An 18,929-nucleotide genomic window follows, 5' to 3' on the forward strand; every position below is an offset into this window, starting at 1 on the left:
GTTCAGTTCAGTTCATTTCAGCTCTAAAGAACAGGGCCTAACTTCCCAAAAAAGTCAATTCATGGAAGGTGACCTTTAATGGAAACTATATCTATAGACTATTCTGAATATTACACGTAAATCATAAAGTAGCCCGAGTCATGTTCAGGCCCATTGTCTCGGTCCAAAGCCCAGACCAACCCAACCCAACCCACAACCATCTTTAACTCTAACCATTATAGTGTGTCTTGACGTGTTCTCTTTTCTGGATAATTTAAAATGACATCAAATTATAAGGGAGAACATAAATTAGCCCGAGTCATGTGCATACTCAACAAGAACAAAATTCAGATGATAGAACAACTTGGGCACAGCTCAAGCAATATCTCAGTACAGTTGCATATAGAATTACAGAGTATTACCAGTTACATTGAAGCAAACTATCCTCCAAGTATTCAAGCATTATCAAGCAGCTTCCCAGGCAATAACACAACTTCTAAAACACAAATCAGATTGTTGTTTCTGGAAAAGATATACCTTCAAAAGAAATCATCTGATAAGGTCAAAATATGCTATATGTCCACAGAAGTCAACATATTTCAGACTTGTTCTAACAGCAGAAAACCTGGTAATATGATCAAGATTGATGGAAGCCAAAAGAAAGCTCCACGGTTTTAACATCCATATTCGCGAAAAGAATAACGCTCAAGCAAAAATGACAACCCAATAAACTTCAGATAATCTCTTCATATCATCTCTTTAACCTCTCCTTTATAGGTGTAGTGGGTTCCAACAGATAACAATAACCTGTTACTGAAATTTGCAAGCCAGTTTCACACTAGGTTATCACTTGCACCATTTTCCACACTTTCAACAGGATTGCCAGCATCCTCTGTCATAGTTTCGTCCCCCTCTTCTGCCTTGTTGATTTGGCTACCGAGTTTCCCATCTACGCCCTGCGCCTCTATTACAGGCTCTCCATTGACAAAACCATTATTTTCAACAGCTTCTCCGGCATTCTGCTCCTTGGCAGCTTCATCCGAATTCTCCAAATTGCCATCAACAACATTAGTGTTATCCACATTCTGCTCCTTGGCAGCTTCATCCGAATTCTCCAAATTGCCATCAACAACATTAGTGTTATCATCCACATTCTGCTCCTTGGCAGCTTCATCCGAATTCTCCAAATTGCCATCAACAACATTAGTGTTATCATCCACATTCTGCTCCTTGGCAGCTTCAGACTCTTTAGAAGAATCTTCAAGAGGAGTTTCAGAAGCAAGAGAATTACTTTTTATATCCGCATTTGATGCCACGTCACCATCTACATGAATGTCATTTTGTAAACTAACTTCAGGAGCTTCCTCAACCTGCTTAGGCACTGCAAAATTAGATGAATCATCCACTTCCGTAGTGCTTGAAGGTTCAGGAGTTATAGATTTCAGAAAAGAAGCCTCTTTAGCTACAAAGGCAGCCAACTCTTCCGTGCATTTCTTTACTTCTATTTCTTCCAATTGTTGAGCTTGCAGTCTGTACTGATCCATGACCTGCTGGACCCTTTCCTGTTCAGCAACACGCTCACCGTAACGTTTCTGCAAAGTTTTCTCTACCTCTTTCTGCTTCTGGACTTCTTCCCAAAGACCTTTGATCCTATATGAAGCTGCCAAATTTTCCTGCCTTTGCAAAGCTAGGAAGCAATCCAATTCTGTCCCACCAGTGTTCATCTGTTTGAATGTGAGCTCGATCTGTGTCTTCAATTTATCAGCCCGCATCTGAAACACATGAAATATCATATCTTAGTATCATCTATGTTATTGATATTAGCAAACAATACATGTGCTCTTTTTAACAAATGATTTCACATAAGCAAACAAAAAGAAGACGAAGGCTTGAAACTATGAATCAAACAGCAAGGTGATAAGTCATTCTGGTTTATAGAATGTGTAATGAACACCCCATCAGAATGCATTTAGATATAGAACGAAAAAGAAAATGCAACCTCACAGGCAAAACTTCTATGGATAACTATGTTTCTACAAACACAAACAAGCTAGAAATGCATGCCAGAAAATCGTACATTCAAATCTACTCAAGACCCACATATCCACATAATATGCCAGACGTACATACATATTCCCCCTTTAGATCAAACTGTACATCACACAAGCACGCACAGATGCCTGCTGGTTTCCAAATCTCTCTACTCCCAAGGACTTGCCCCACAAAAAACAAAAACAAAACAATGTTATACATGATCTTTAATTGCACAACCTGCTAATGATGTATAAGGAACGGAAACATTCCAAGAATACTTCGAATCCAAAGATAATATACGAAACATAAAAAGAAAGATGTCGACATTTAACTAGGCACGTACTAATTATCAACATAGTCTGAATCATGGGCTTAGAAATTCAGAAAGTCAGAAAGCCGATGTTCAATAGAAATACATGTAGCAGAATGACGGTGTGTTTCGATCTATACGTGACGTCATGCCACTTTTAGTCTGATGTTGCTTAACATATGCTATATAAGGATGCCGATACCAGCTCTACACAAGCCCCAGAAAAACAAATAAAAACAAACTTTTAACACAAAAACAGGATCAGTAGAACAGAAAAGAGGGCATCACAACCAACCTTGTAACCATGAGTAAGAACATCAATCTTTTTCTCAAGCCGTTGTGCCTTTTTATTATCATCATCCATCTTCCTCTTCACATTCTCAAATTCGTTGCGTAGGGCCGCAAGTTTCTCTACAGTTCCAGCCACACTGGAGAGACCATAAGCATTACGAGTGGGGAAGTACATCAAATCGTTTAAGCAAGTATTGTGAGCCTCAACAAAATTATCAAGGGTCTCCTCCTGATGTCCCATTGCAACACATAGATACTGAGCCTCCTCCTTAATGAAAGAAGCGGCCTGACATAAAGAATCCAGGTATTATATGTCAGAATATGAATTACATAATGATAACACTCATTAAACATTGAACAACAGCAAATGCAGAACTTCAGCCCTTCAGTAGAATTAGATACTTGCAGCAAACAGAATCATTTCATAAACAATTGCACCTCACTACATCCTATTTGTTTGAATATGCTCAATACATGGAGCACAAATGGAAATCATGCTGGGATTGAACGCTGGGAAAAGGAAGGGAGAATAAAGAGGGTTTAACAAACATTTCCACCATTTAACCACATACTTTTACATTGATGAAAATGGCAATACGTTATTACTTAATATCAGTAGCAGTTATTAATTATTTAAAAGACATACTATTATCCTGTGAAAAAAAGACAGAATATTATATTAAAAATTCATATTTTCAAATCCAACAGCATAATCAATAATTTTTCAACAGCATATCCTTCAAATATTACCAAATTGACCACGATTTGACTTATTTTGTAAATATTAAAAATAAAGTCATTTCACATTTTCAACCGGCTGCAATTGCACTGTGCAACTCCCTGAAATGAATTGTATTTAGCCAATTTGTCTGAGCTACCAACAGTTAAAAGTTAACAAGTTTCTCTTCCTGGTTGATACTAGCCTTCTATCAGACATGAATCAGTGTGTAGTCTCATACTAGTAGACACAAAAGGTCAGCACTAGATAAGAACATGAAGGCTTAAAATATGATGTATCAACAAATGTAATTTCATCTATGCTCATAAGCCTGACAAAATGACAGAATTCAATATGTCCCATGGCTTAATAGTTACTATCCCAATTCTCAACATTATTTATTCCGGGGTACAAAAAGGGAAACATATGACTCAATACAACAATACGATACAGATGCACAATACTCCCAATGGCCCCTGAAAATAATTCCTTCACCCTGAGCAGAAAAAGATCATTCATCGAGCAGGTGCTTTAGGCACAGGGAGATGACAGAAGGCAGACAGATGTGAGTGCAGTAGACTACTAGACTGTGGACTTGGTTAGTAGAGAAGAAGAAATCTGTGCAGCTCAAGTTCCTCAGAAGAAGTACCTCATACTCCTTTACTCCGAGGAGGTAGATGTACACAAAATTCTAACCATTCAGACCCTACCACCTCGCAATTAATCATAATGAGCTATATGATATTCGGCATATTCATATCCCTCACCCAGAAAAAAGAAATGACATACTGCACATAGGGAGCATGGAGAATGAAGTTATTTAATAGCCAAGAGAACAGATGACCTGAGCTGAAGTTCAGAAAAACAGAGAAAGGAGAGAGATAAACAAAGACCATATATGAGATCATATCATCATAACCTCTAAATCAAAGTGCTACAATCTCTTCTCCACCCATTCATCTAGATTCTAGACAACCAACAGTAACAACCCCATGACTCAACACCCAACCTACGCATCTACGATGTAAAGATCTACATAACCTTTTGCTGAAGCATATTAGAAAAGCCATCTCCATAAGACAAATTGTTTTATTGTAATACTCCCTCTGTCCCGCAATAGTAGATCACATCTGGTTCGAGGTCCTTTATAAGAAATTAACTTGAAATACTACAAGTCTATAATTTCCCTTGACATGTATACAACTGCTGAGAACAAGCATCTTATTATGATGATACGCTTCAAATCCCTGGCCTCTCTCACAAGGACAGGTTCCCCTACGTTTCGCCGATAACATCCCTGGCCTTTCTCTCTCATGGACAGGTTCCCCTTCGTTTCACCGATAACATCCCTGGCCTTCAGATTCCCGTTCGTTTCGCCGATAACATCCCTGGCTTTTTAGCTAGTTCCATTCTCCCTGAATCCAGCTACTATCATGTATCAATAACAGGGTAATGCCCCGTCGAATTAAGTTCAACAGGGATGATTCGCACCATTAACTTCAGAACAGGCTTTCGCTTAAATAGAAGTTTGCAACACTTTGGCAACTAGGATCCCTTGTGTTTTGGCAACATAAGTCCAATAAACAACAACAAAAAATCTTTATATTTGGCATTTATATCACCTGTAAGGTGTAATGACTCCAGCACAATAGCAAATTGGTCATTGCTCCCTAACCCCACCCCCACCCCACCCCCCCACCCCCCTCTTCAACCCCAACCCAAAAGAAGTCAAGGAAATTCCTGAAAAGTGAGAAAAGCAATGTAAGGACGTAAAGCACTAGGACTTTGTATAAGGCAACTTCTCTCTAACGGAAATGACAAGTGAAAACAAGGCTTGTCTTTTCTCCATTCTACTCCAAACAACAGCTGCTATAATACCTACTACCTAGTATAAATCCTGCCACTAATAATGTCGAGAATACTAGCCATACCTCTAACCAACTTTCTCCAGACAACAAATGCCAAAAATAAAGAGAGAAATAGCCCACTAAGATTTCACACAACACAAACCACAAGGAATTTAACTAGCATGTAGACGCTTTTAGCAGGACTGAGAGAAGCTGAGAGCCTAGGAAAGGGGAAATCATCAATACTGTAAGAATAAATATATATAAGTGTTCTTGTCAGCATAGACTTGGAAAAAGCAGGTTTCCAATCAAAGGATGAGGATGAAGGAAATTTAATCATTTCCAACACAAGTGAGAGTAATTGGTTCTAACCACAACCTGTGTAGTGCCAGAATATGTGAAGTGACCAATCAGTCACCTGAAAGTGAAAATCTGGTTGGAAAAATCTAAAATTAAGATGCTTGCTGGTGTGGACATTCACCAATATGAGCAAGAAAGGGTTCAAGAAATAATTAACCAATAGATTTGCAAGGACAGGAATATTTTGTTAAGGAAATGAGATTTGTAGACACCTTCCCAGTTCCCACACTATCTATGACTGTTGGGCTCCAAGGAAATCAGATTTGTAGACACCTTCCCAGTTCCCACTTCCCACACTAACTGAAGATCCTTATAACTTAGTAACAGGTAGCAAGTGCGGACCAATAATAGATGCTTCCACAGCCAGGAAAGACACTTTTGTACCTCTTTTCTTTACCAAACAACGATCTCTTTAACACCCACTCTTCTGATGCAAGCACTAACTCCGGAAACAAAGTTATGCCTCTCTTATTTTAAGAAAAACTTAGGTAACATAATTGGTAGAACTATCTCGGCATTTTCAAAACGGGTAATGCTCAATAATACTAGATTCCAGAAAAAGTATCTATGACTGTTGGGGCTCCAAGGACATAGTCTGATACCCCATCTAAACAAGTCAGCAGTAAGAACAGAATTCTAGCATATTCTATCCACTGGACATGGGGTTAGGTTCAGAGCTTCGTCTTAATGTGCTCCAGCAAAATTATTATCCCGTAGTCTTACAGGGATGAAAGACTCATGAGCATGAGCCAATCTTGACAGGGATAGAGAAGTAAGCAAGTAATGCTTCAAAAGAAACAATGAACTTTCAAGGGATGGAAATTCAGACCAGCTGATAGGGCTAGAGAAGTGAGCAAGTAAAATGCTTCATAAGATACATTGAATTTTCTGCGATGGAATGTCAAGAGAAGCAAATGAGTTGAAAGTAATCTTCATCAAACTGGCAATTTGTGTGCCTTCCCTAACATCATTTAACAAGAAACATAAGGCAACGGCTCTATGGTTCTTTAAGCTAAAAGTGATATTCGACTCTAAGTCCATGAACACAAGGTTCCTTCCATTCAAGAGGAGGTAAAACAACAATACTTCTTGTGGTGGCTAAATAGTGTATTACTCCTTACAAGTTACAAGTGGAGGGGAAAAAATGATTCTGGATTAATAGCTAATTCAAAAGCACAAGCGAGACTCATTGTCTCATTGTATGGTGTAAATGTAGCCAATTCAGGTACCCAAATTCAACACATAATAATTGTAGATAGAAGCAATGCAACAGGGGGAAAGGGGAAAAAACGAAGTAAAAAACGGTATATTAAAAAGAAAATTACCTCTTTCAGCACATCTTCTTCAAATTCCTCAATGATAGGTACTCCGTTAGCACTTCGCTTAGATCCCTTCTTTTGCTCTTTATCATTAAGTGGATACTTAGCATTATCATGCTCCAGCAAGCTCAGTAGCTCTTTTCTTACCATTTCATCGGCCTGCTCAATGTCAGTAGGAGGGACAAATGAGCTCTTGTCTTCACCCGCCCTCATCAATGAATGTCTAATTAGCTCAACAGAAGCAACTGGAGGTCGAGGAAGCTCCCTTTGCAGCACTTTTGATCTCTTTCTGAGTAATGCCTGTTGTCTCGCTTCCTCTGCAGCCCTCTCACGAGCTATCCTATCAGACATGTCTTCTTCAATCTTCTCCTCTGGTTCTTCAGTATCCTCAGGTGCTGGGCGAACAACCACTTCATACTCATTCTTGGGCTCTGGGAGCCCACTTAGGCCGGTACGCAGGTTCCTTTTTAGTTCAGCTTGTCTCCGAAGTTCAAGTTTTGCACTATCATGCATATCCAGTTCTTCATTAATACGAAGTTCATCCCTGATAGGAGTTCCTTTGGGTGTCATACCAAAAGAACTACCATCCCTGGAGGGAGTCATACCAATTCTCGGTGTAAGACCTGCTCCTCCAGGAGTTGCTGAAGGAGTAAGCATCGGATTAGGAGTTTGAACATCCCTCTTCTTTGGAGTGACACCAGAAAAATCAGATGGATGCAACTCGGGGTTGTCTCCACCAAGCAATGGTGTTTGAGATTCCCTCAGTCTAGCCAAATTTTCAGCTTCCATCATGATAGCATCACCCTTCCCAGCAGGGGTTCTCTGGGGAGTACGCATGGGTGTCATCCCCTGTCGAGGTGTCTGAGAATAATTTGCTAGAAGAGCATGAGTTGCACCACTCCCTTCCGCAAGCTCCTGATTTCCAACCAAAAGATCACTAGCATAACCCATTCGTGCAATTTCCTCCAACTCCTGGTCAGAAATCTGCGGAGGAGGAAGCATCAGCTTCGACCTCTTTCTAACTGTCTCGGGATCATTAAGCTTGTTGGCTTGCATTATTGCTCCTGGAGCATCTTGCCTCTCGGCAATCTTATTCTTTGCAATGTCTTGTTTCCTTAAGCGTGCTTCCCTATCAACCCTTCTCTCCCCTTCAAGTTCATCAATAGTTGTGGGAAATTTAGGCTGCTCTACAGGTCTATCTTCTTCAGCAACATCATAAAACCCTGCTGGAGCTCTTTTTTCAAAGGGGATCTCAGCATTATAATCTATTCCTTTTCTTTTCCTCTTCCTTTGCCTGGGGTCAATACCAGCTGCTTTGAGTTCTCTTCTTTTCTGCAAAGAAGCGAGCCTCCTTGCCTCTTCAAGTTGCTTCTCCCTAGCTTTTCTTTTAGCCTTTTTACCTCTTGTGTTGGCTAACCGAGCTCGTGCTTCAGAGAGCATTTCTTTCTCATCTTCATCCATATCAACAGGATCTGGTCGTGCAGGCTTAGATTCAGGATTGGGATCAATTTCTCCAGGACGCAATTTACGTGGGTCATCTCCAGGTTCATAGTTATCATCCTTAGTACAAGCTGCATCAAGAAGTTTCTCGTAACGCTCGAGACACTGAGATGGAGTACGGCCAACAATAGGCGCTATAGTCCTCCACTGAGTAGGCATAAGCTTTGCGAGATGAAGTAGCTTTTCATCTTCTTCTCGAGTCCACTCTGTCTATAAGTTCCAGGGAGATCCAACATCAGTATCATTCTTAAGACTTGTTCATGTTAATGTCAAAACAACTAGAGAAGAAAGCAAAAAATTATGGAAACACTTCATCAAACCTTTTCCACTGGACTTGCTAGCCATGAAGGGCAGCGTATACTGCTATCAATTTAACAAACATGCAAAATAAAAAAGGCAAACCAGGGGCCTATATCTAGCATTAACCAAAAGATTTTTTTCAAAAGAGTTACCAATTCATTCAAGTACCAAGTGCTTCTTACAAGACTCCAACAGAAAATGAGGTAGTTTGTAACGGCATTTCATGTAGACAACAACTTAGTTAGGTCCGTAATCTGTAAAGTTTCAATCTTCCATCACCCTTCCAAAAATGTTGGGAAAAAACCTCCCTGAACCACTCCCCCCTTCTCCCGAATGAAGCTAATATCATAGACGTTGTAAGGTCTCTAACTATCTCAATCCTATTTCCATTGTTTCTCATCTACTCACTTCTGCAAGGATTTGGATAACTAGTAAATCAGCATAAATGCAACTTTCTCTGTCAACACTAAAAATGAATACAACACTGGAATCGGGTATCGGTATTAGATAAATAAGCACATAATATACCCATGATCTACAGGAAGAACTACTCCTTAATTTTTCCAAAATTGAAAACCTAATGAAGAAACAATTCCCACAAAACCAGCACCTTGCAATTAATCAAGCTACTGTAAGCATAATCATTCACCAAAATAATCTTTAATTATACAAAATCAGAACCAAGAATAGCGGAAATGGAATTGAATTCACTATAAACACAGAAATATGCAATAATACGAGGAGAGAGAAAGAAAAAGAGGATACCTTCTTGATGGAAGGGTCAAGCCATTCATACCAGCGAGCTTTACACTGCTTTGCAGATTTACGAACAAGGAGAGAAGAAATTCGAGCCCATTGATTCTTCCCATATTTCATAACCGCAGCTTTAAGGATTTCATCTTCGGTGTTCTTCCAAACACCTCCTTTAATCATAATCCTCATCTTGAATCCCTTTTTGAATCAACCGGAAAATTGTTTTTAGGGTTTATGTGTTGCGAATCGGAGAAGTTCGAATTGAAGAGAAACGACGAAGTAATCGCTTTCTTTATGGATGTTTACAGGGTTTGAATCATATTGATGCTGGGTTTTTAGGGTTTATGAGCTGAGAAATTGACGGCAATGGCGGGTTCAGAGGAGAGGTAAAAGTGAGAGGGATGAGGAGATTGAAAAGAAAAACAATTGCACCAGAGTATTTGTCGTTGCCTTTTCTAAAAATGCTCGACTAAAAAAACTTGGTTGATGAGATTTTAATAACTTACCTTCAAAAAACTACTCTATCTAACAACAATTTAAGAAATGATCAAAATAAAATTACAATACAAAAAATTACAACCAAATAGTTATATTTTATTAATCAATGTGTTTAAATACTTATATTCTACTATTTTTTAATTAAAATTTCTAATCAAATACGGATTCGTTATAACTTTTAATCAAATAGTTATATTTTTTAATGTTGACATCAAAAGTCTTACGCATGTTGCGCTCTCACAAGAAATCTAACCAGATTAAAAATAAGTAGTTAATTGTAAAAGTGGGCTCATTTAAAGGCAAACTTGTCAAAAACGACATTCCCCATCTCATTGAGGGCGGAAAACGAATCGACATCTCGATGTGATACAGCCTTTTCTATTTTAGTTGGGAAAGAACGGTGAAGTCCATGCATCCAAACCTTTTATAACCCGGTTTTTGCGAGAAATAATCTTTTTTAAAAAATTGCGAAAAAAAACCTTAAAGGAAAAAAAAAATGCGAGAGACAACCATTTTAGGTTTTTTGGCGTTGACCACTCATTTTCGGCCTTGACTTCCCGTGTGCAGGTCACATGTTTTCGTTTTTGCTTATTTACACTCATTTCCCTCCATATCCTCCCATATAAAAGGAGTTGATTAAAACCTAAAAAAACATATGGGAAGACCTTTCAAGTTCTCTGTTACGCCATCAATGAAGCTCACTCATCAATGAACATCAAATGAATGTTGTAAGTCATCAATGCGAAACGTCACTTCTTCAACTACTTAAATTGATGATTTTCCCCCCCATTTTGGCAACCCCTTTGTCCAGTTTGAGGATTGTAGAATTTGCAAGCTACAAACTTCCTTCCTGGATTTTCATGAGTCCAAGCAGTACTCTTAGCAACAGGAAAACCACATCCACATCTCACTACCTTCATAGAAGCATGGTTACTGCAATTTCATCGAAATTCGATTCAATTCAAACAATTGGGAAAAAACCCTAACTTTCCTACATAACGATTACACAAAAATTAATCAACCAAATTAAACTTACCAAATGATGAAGAGTGTCGACAATGATTGAATTGAGATAAAATCTACTTTGGAAGCAGCAATTTCAGCGAATTTCATTAATTCAGCAGGAAGAGAGGGAAAAAATAGTCCGGGGAAGAATAATAGAGAGTGAATGAAGTTTGAGATTTTTCTTGGTTTTTTTTCGCAGGATTATGGTTTTAAGGGGAAAAAATGACGGGAAAATGGGTGAGGTTAGCAAAACCGGCGAAATCAAGGCTGAAATTTAGTGGTCAACGTCAGAAAACCCAAAATGGTTGCCTCTCGCATGTTTTTTTTTCACTTTAAGGTCTATTTCGCAATTTTTTAAAAAAAATGTTGTTTAACGCAAAAAAAAGGGGTTATAAAAGGTTGTTTTAGGCAAATTTGCCAAATATTAAGTTAGTTTAGTAGATTAGCTAAGTTAGCTTGCCCTTGAAATACAAACTAGCAAGAAAGTTATTTTAGCTTAATATTTTAGGTGGCATGACAAACTAATTTGACAATTAACGTGATATTGAAATTGCTCTTAGGAATTTAGTGAAAATGTGATGCATTTTAGGAATTCTGACATCCTTTAGCGTTTAAGCCGGAAATCTTTCATTTATATCTCACATTGAGGTACTTTTTTCTTATATAACCAATTCATTAATAAAAAATCATACTTATCGAGTGATACATTTAAGCACTAAACTATGTAACGAATTTGTCAAAAAAAAAAAAATGTACGGCTAAGTTATTGTGCTTAGGAGTTTATAAATTATAAGAGTTGACAATACCTGAAACGCTAAACTCTCAGGACTCGAAAACCTTTATTGGAATATTTCACCAATTTAAACCGAGTACCTTTGTTTCAGTAGAGTGTTTTTTACAAGAATTAGTCAATCTAGAAACTCCAAATGAATGTTAGGGGAATAAAGGGTCTACTGCAAGTCTGCAATCCCTTATACTTCGTACATTAATAGTGATCTTTAAGAGATAGTTTTTTATTAAAGTAGCAAAATTTATCACAAAGAAATAGAAAACTTTTACAATATACCGGATAACTTTCAAGCGTTTGAGTTTACTTTTACCGCCTTACAACATTTATCGCACATCAGCCTTAAATAAGAGTTTGTGACTCTGTTTTTACGGAGCATTTCCACATGAAAGTACCATTTGTTTATGTCTGCCTACCTTTTTATCTTAATCATGGCTTTAAATTATCAAAATCGACCATGAAAACTCCTGATCTGAAGTTTTCATGGTCGAATTATACCATTAAAACCTCAAATTTGCCCGTGAAAATGAAAGAAAGTAATAGGAATAGAGAGAAATGAAGGGGAAGGCGGTAGCGGCGCGGCAAGGGGAAAGAAGTCCGCGATACTGCGAGGGTGAAGAATGATGTGGTGCTGCAAGGGTGAAGAAAGCTACGACAACGGCGAGAGAAGAAGGCTGCTCTCATGTGGTGGAACAATTGTGAGAGAAAGATGTGAAACACGGAATATTGAACAAATGATAATCCAAACAACATTTTAAATCAAAGGGATTTATTCTCATTCTCTTTATCTCCCTTTGTTGATTTCATGAATCCCTTACTGTAAGACCAGTGCCTTAGTGCTATTGCCCTTTACCGTAAGACTAGTGCCTAAGAGGATCCGAAATGAGGTGGACGCATATTTAAGGCTCGGGTTTTGGTGTTCGAAAGGCAATAAGGTGTGAATTACATATTCGATCCCCAACCGAATAGGACGATATTGAGAATCCATGCACCGTGTTTCGGGCGTATGGCAATGAATCTTTCTCAAGTGCATCGGGTATAATCAAATTAATCAACAAGTAGCAAGGGTGGATGCTGTTTGCTTACAGAACTTAGAGACCAACATAGCTTAGAGGAGGTCTCTTTTGTTTTTTTCAAAAAGAAAACAGTTTGAACTTTACATCACCAGAAGAAAATCAAGGAGAATTGTTGTCTTGTTGATGATCATCAGTTCATCACTCAACATTCATCCATTGGAAGAAGTTGAACCAGGAGCAGGTCCGGTTCAATTATTTCTTCTTCGGTGATACATCTACTTGAACGTGAGCTCGGTTTCTGCCTCGCTTCAGTTTATCGGCCGGCCCACGACTGAAATACATGAATATCACAACTTAGCATCATCATGGAACACTAAAAAAAATAAGTGAGGTAATCAATCAATCTGGTTTAGGGATTCGGACACAAATGAGCTATCAGGATGGATTTAGATATGGAACCAGGAAAAGCATACAAATCTCTCACACAAAATCATCTTGTTACAGATAACTCTCTTTCTTCAGACCTATGTTAAACTAAAAAATTTGAAGTTCAATGTTTCCGAAGGTTGACATATCCTAAATGCCAAGATATTTGCTGGACAAATCAGAATTTCCCCCCCCATTAAATCTGTGAAAAACAGCAGAAGCACAGCAGAAGAGAAGATTGCAGAGATTTAGTTCTTAGCAGCCATAAACAAAGCTTGCTAAGATAGAGAGAATATTATTGAGAGTATTGCTTAGAGTGTACGCTCATTACAACAGAATTATTGATTAAACTTAGAAAGGAAATAATCTACTTATATAAGACAACAATGCCTTGCTGTCATAGCCAATCAGAAGGCAGCAGAATCCTAACAACCAATCACAGTGCAGCAGTACATCAACCAATCATATTGCAGCATTGCTAACAACCAAGCTGATGTCAGTAATTCAGTTACAAGAGCTGTAATCCTGTGTGGGCAAGACTAGCTTGTGTATGGTGAGGCTGCACTTGTGTGTGTTGATCATTCTGTAATCCAACACCCCCCCTCAAGCTAGGGGTACTAGGAGAGAGGCCTAGCTTGGAAAGAAGCTCAGTGAAAAGCTTTAGTAAAGACATCTGCAATTTGAGAATGAGTTGGTAAATAAGTTAATTGAAGCAGACCCTCCATGACCTTTTCTCTGGTAAAATGACAGTCTATTTCTATGTGTTTTGTTCTTTCATGGAAAACTGGATTCTTGCCTATGTATATGGCTGACTGGTTATCACAATGCAATGTCACTGGTTTAAGATTAGTAATCCCAAACTCTTCCAAAAGTCTGACCAACCAAGTCACTTCTGAAGCAGCAGCTGCCATTGCTCTATATTCAGCTTCTGAAGAGCTTTTAGAGACTGTCCCTTGTTTCTTTGACTTCCATGAGACAGGGGAACCACCCAGGAGTAAAACATAACCAGTGATGGACCTTCTTGTGTTGGGACATGAAGCCCAATCACTGTCAGAGAAGGCCTGTAAGGTAAGAGAGGTGGAAGCTTTGAGTAATATACCTTGACCCTCAGTGTGTGAGACATATCTAAGCACATGAACTAGAGCTGCAACATGTGGTAGTCTAGGCATGTGCATAAACTGGCTCAGTAACTGTACTGCAAATGAAAGATCAGGTCTTGTGTGTGTGAGAAAGTTCAACTTCCCCACAAGGCATCTGTACAGTTATGGATTGGTGTATGGTTGTCCCTCATCAATTAACAATTTGGTGTTGATATGGAGAGGAGTCAAAGCTGGTTTCTTGACATCAAAACCACTGTCAGCTAGCAAGGACTTAGTGAACTTCTTTTGAGTCAAAATTACACCATCAGACATGTACCCAACTTCTACTCCCAAGAAATAACTCAGAATGCCAAGATCCTTGATGCTGAAAACATCATTCAAGTGTTTCTTCAAAGCTGTAATGGTTGGTAAATGATTACCTGTAAGCAAGATATCATCCACATATACTGCAGCCAAAGTAATATACCCCTCATGCTTCTTGATAAACAGTGAGTAGTCATTCTTTGATTGGATGAATCCTTGTTTCTGCAGTTCACTGTGTAACTTAGCAAACCATTGTCTACTTGCCTGTTTGAGCCCATATAGTGACTTGGTAAGTTTACACACTTTGTTCTCTGGATTGGGAATCCCTTCTGGCATTCTCATGTAAACTTCTTCATGGAGATCCCCATGAAGAAAAGCATTGTTTACATCAAGTTGGTAGATATCCCAGTTCATGTTAGCTGCCACTGCAATAATACATCTGACTGTTGCCATTTTCACTACAGGAGAAAAAGTCTCATCATAATCTATGCCATATTTCTGTGTGTAACCCTGTGCAACAAGTCTTGCTTTACATCTTTCCAGACTCCCATCAGCCTTAAGTTTAACCTTGAACACCCATTTGCACCCTATAGGTTTCTTACCAGTAGGTAAGGTCACAACTTCCCATGTATGATTTGCTAACAAAGCTTCAATTTCTTTCTCCATGGCCTGTATCCATTCTGGGCTCAAAGTAGCTTCTTTGTAGTTCTTTGGTTCAGTCAGACTTTCTAACTTGGTAATCAAGGCATGATGACTTTGTGGCACACAGGTATAAGAAACAAGATTGCACCAGTGTGTGGAAGTAAAGAAATGGTAGTTATCTAAGTATGAGGGTGGTTTGGATGTTCTTGTGGATTTTCTGATAGGTGTGTTATCAGGGTGATTTGTGAGAGGAATAGAAGAAGAAAGAGTAGAAGGAGATGAGAGATCAGAAGAGACAGGAGAAATGTTAGAAACAGAAGGTGAAGGAGAGAGAGATGGAGAAAGAGAGGAAGTGGTAGAAGAAGATGGAGAGATAGTGGACTGTATAGTGGATGAAGATAATGGTGTTTGTTGAACTGTGGAGATAGAAATATCTAGATTAGGTTGTAGGGGTGTGTGTACAGGTAAGAAAATGTATGGAGGAAAGTCTGAAACTGCAGAAGTTGTTTCAGTAGACAAATGGAAAGGAAAATGTGTTTCATGAAAGGTAACATCTCTGGAGATGCTGATTTTGTTTGACTCAGTATCCAACACTTTGTACCCTTTCTGTGTAGGTGAGTAACCAATAAACACACATGGCTTTGCCCTTGCATCAAACTTGCTTCTGTCCACCTTAGTAGTGGAAACATAGCACAAGCACCCAAAAGATCTCAGATGTGTGTATGAGGGTTTGTGACCATGTAACTTTTCATAAGGAGTGAGATTCCCAATACTTTTTAATGGCATTCTGTTAATAAGATAAGTAGCACACAAGAAACATTCTCCCCAATATCTGATAGGCAACTTTGATTGAAAATGCAAAGCCCTAGCTGTTTCTAGCAAATGTCTGTGTTTTCTTTCCACAACCCCATTCTGTTGTGGTGTTCCACTGCAACTGGTTTGATGCACTATGCCTTTGTCTATTAAAATCTTTCTCATTTCTCCTTCACACAATTCTAATGCATTATCTGACCTGACACACAAAACTTTTGAACTGAATTGTGTCTCTACCATTTTCAGAAAAGAATCAAGAATAGGAACAGCATCAGTTTTAGATTTTAACAAATGTGTCCAAGTTGTTCTGGTAAAATCATCAACTATAGTAAGAAACATAGTACATCCATTGTGTGTTTTGTGCTTATAGGGTCCCCAGGTATCCAAGTGTACCATCTGAAACATTCTTGATGTTTTGATACTACTAATTGGAAAAGAATTCCTAGATTGCTTAGCAGCTGGACATATCTGACAGATAACATCATGATTGGAAACATTTCCTAAGCTATCAATCACATGTTTCATTTTTAAGAAAGGCATATGTCCTAATCTCAAGTGCCAAACCTGAGCATCTGCATTATTGGTTGTAGTTGAAGCTGAGAGACAACTTGTGGATGATTGAACTCCATTGTCTTCATTTGTATTTACACTGTACAATCCAGACTTCATTTTACCAAGAACCTGTGGCCCTTTCATTGAATGGCCCTGAATGAAACATTTATCAGCAGTAAATGAGACAGTGCATTGCATATCTGAACATAACTTATTCACAGACAATAGGTTGTATTGAAAATCTGGAACATGTAGAACACCCTTCAGTTGTATGTTCTTGTCTATTGTCACAGTTCCTTTGTGATATACTGACACCTTTCTTCCATCAGGTATAGTGATATACTCATCATTTTCATTAACAGATTCATATTGATCAAACATACTTAGGTTTGAGCACATATGATCTGATGCACCACTGTCCAATAGCCAGCTGGAATTAGAACAAGTAAGAAAACAATAAGTATTATTACCTGCCATGAATGCATGGCCTGATGTATCTCCTTCTTCAAACTCAGTATCTGGTGTCACCTTGTCTGGCTGTTGTTGTTGCTTATTTAGCAGGTTCAACAACTGAGTACATTGTTCAGCAGTCAGAAATCCAGGTTGGCTTTGTTGTGGTTCCTTTTCTGGAGTGTAAAATTGTTGTTGATACTCTGTCATATCATCTCCATACCCTTCATCTGAATATGCTGCTGCAGCTGCTCTTTTATCAGTTTTGAATCCTGTAAAACCAGGTGGAAACCCATGTAGTTTGAAACATCTTTCTGTACTGTGTCCATTGACTTTACAATGATCACAGAAATAGCTTGCCACTGGCCTTCTGAAATTTGCAGACTTATTTCCTCCAAAATTTCCATAAGCACTTCTTCCTGTATTAGAAGATTGTTGACCTCTGTATCCACCTCTGTGATAATCATTGTATCTCCTTCTATCAACAGCAAATGCATGAGAATCATGAGATGGCACTGGAGTACTTATCTCCCTTTGCCTCTCTTCTTGTGCTAGCATTCTGTATGCATGTGAGATTGTAGGTAGAGGTTGCTGCATCAGCAGATTACCCCTAACAATAGCTAGATGTTCTCCAAGTTTCATCAAGAATTGCATAAGTCTCTGATCTTGTTGCATCTTGAAGATCTTTTGTGTCAGATTGCATGTACAAAGATTACAAGTACATGTAGGCAAAGGATTTGCAGAACTGATCTTATCCCACAGAGATTTTATCTCAGTAAAGAACTCTGAGATATTCTGTCCACCTTGTTTCATTTCTGACACTTGTTGCTCCAGAGAAAACAACTGAGGTCCTGAAATAAAGCCAAACCTATCTTCCAAGTCCAACCAAATCTCTCTAGCTGTTTGAAAATATAAGACACTCTTTGCAATAGTAGAATCTAGGTTGAATAGCAGCCATGAAATCATCATATCATTACATCTCATCCATGCATGGTATGTTGGATGATCAACATCAGGTTTTGTCAAAGTTCCATTAATGAAACCTAATTTGTTCTTAGAAGAGATGGATATCATCATGCTTCTTTTCCAGTCACCATATCCATCTCCTTTAAACTTGATAGAAACCAATTGATTAGCTGTGTTATCAGTAGGATGAAGGTAGAAAGGACTAGTAATATCCTGATTAGGTGTAGAATTACTGTGATCTCCCATTTTCAATTGAAAGAGAGTCTAAAAAACAGGTTCAGATACTGAGATTGATGAAAAGAATACAGGAATATCAACTGAGAATGACTATTACTGACAATATATCACAGAACCAACACTAGATTTAGGAATCTAACTAAACAGATTTCCAGAATTTTCAGTAAATTGCAGAAAAATTGATTATCACAGCTTCGAATCAAAGAATTTGCAGAAACAAATCATACCAGAATCAACAGGACTGATTGTAGAAATAAGAACTCGAAATGCAGCTTTGTATCACTGCTCTGATACCATGTGAAAAACAGCAGAAGCACAGCAGAAGAGAAGATTGCAGAGATTTAGTTCTTAGCAGCCATAAACAAAGCTTGCTAAGATAGAGAGAATATTATTGAGAGTATTGCTTAGAGTGTACGCTCATTACAACAGAATTATTGATTAAACTTAGAAAGGAAATAATCTACTTATATAAGACAACAATGCCTTGCTGTCATAGCCAATCAGAAGGCAGCAGAATCCTAACAACCAATCACAGTGCAGCAGTACATCAACCAATCATATTGCAGCATTGCTAACAACCAAGCTGATGTCAGTAATTCAGTTACAAGAGCTGTAATCCTGTGTGGGCAAGACTAGCTTGTGTATGGTGAGGCTGCACTTGTGTGTGTTGATCATTCTGTAATCCAACAAAATCAAACTGTTTCTACATGAAAATAGCAGCTT

The 18,929-nt window shown here is 38.4% G+C and overlaps 1 protein-coding gene across 1 annotated transcript; it reads right to left on the reverse strand.

The window, feature by feature from the left end:
• Nucleotides 1-307: 307 nt before the first annotated feature.
• On the reverse strand, nt 308-9,883 carry LOC110787235 (cell division cycle 5-like protein). The gene is made up of 4 exons (XM_021991822.2): nt 9,424-9,883; nt 6,865-8,568; nt 2,619-2,900; nt 308-1,751 (listed from the first exon to the last, which is right to left on the reverse strand). The coding sequence occupies exons 1-4, from the start codon at nt 9,598-9,600 to the stop codon at nt 813-815; spliced, it is 3,102 nt and encodes a 1,033-aa protein (XP_021847514.2). The 5' UTR covers nt 9,601-9,883; the 3' UTR covers nt 308-812.
• Between the last annotated feature and the right edge of the window lie 9,046 nt (nt 9,884-18,929).

The sequence above is a fragment of the Spinacia oleracea genome, chromosome 4 (genome assembly GCF_020520425.1).
Source record: "Spinacia oleracea cultivar Varoflay chromosome 4, BTI_SOV_V1, whole genome shotgun sequence".
Lineage (NCBI taxonomy): Eukaryota > Viridiplantae > Streptophyta > Magnoliopsida > Caryophyllales > Amaranthaceae > Spinacia > Spinacia oleracea.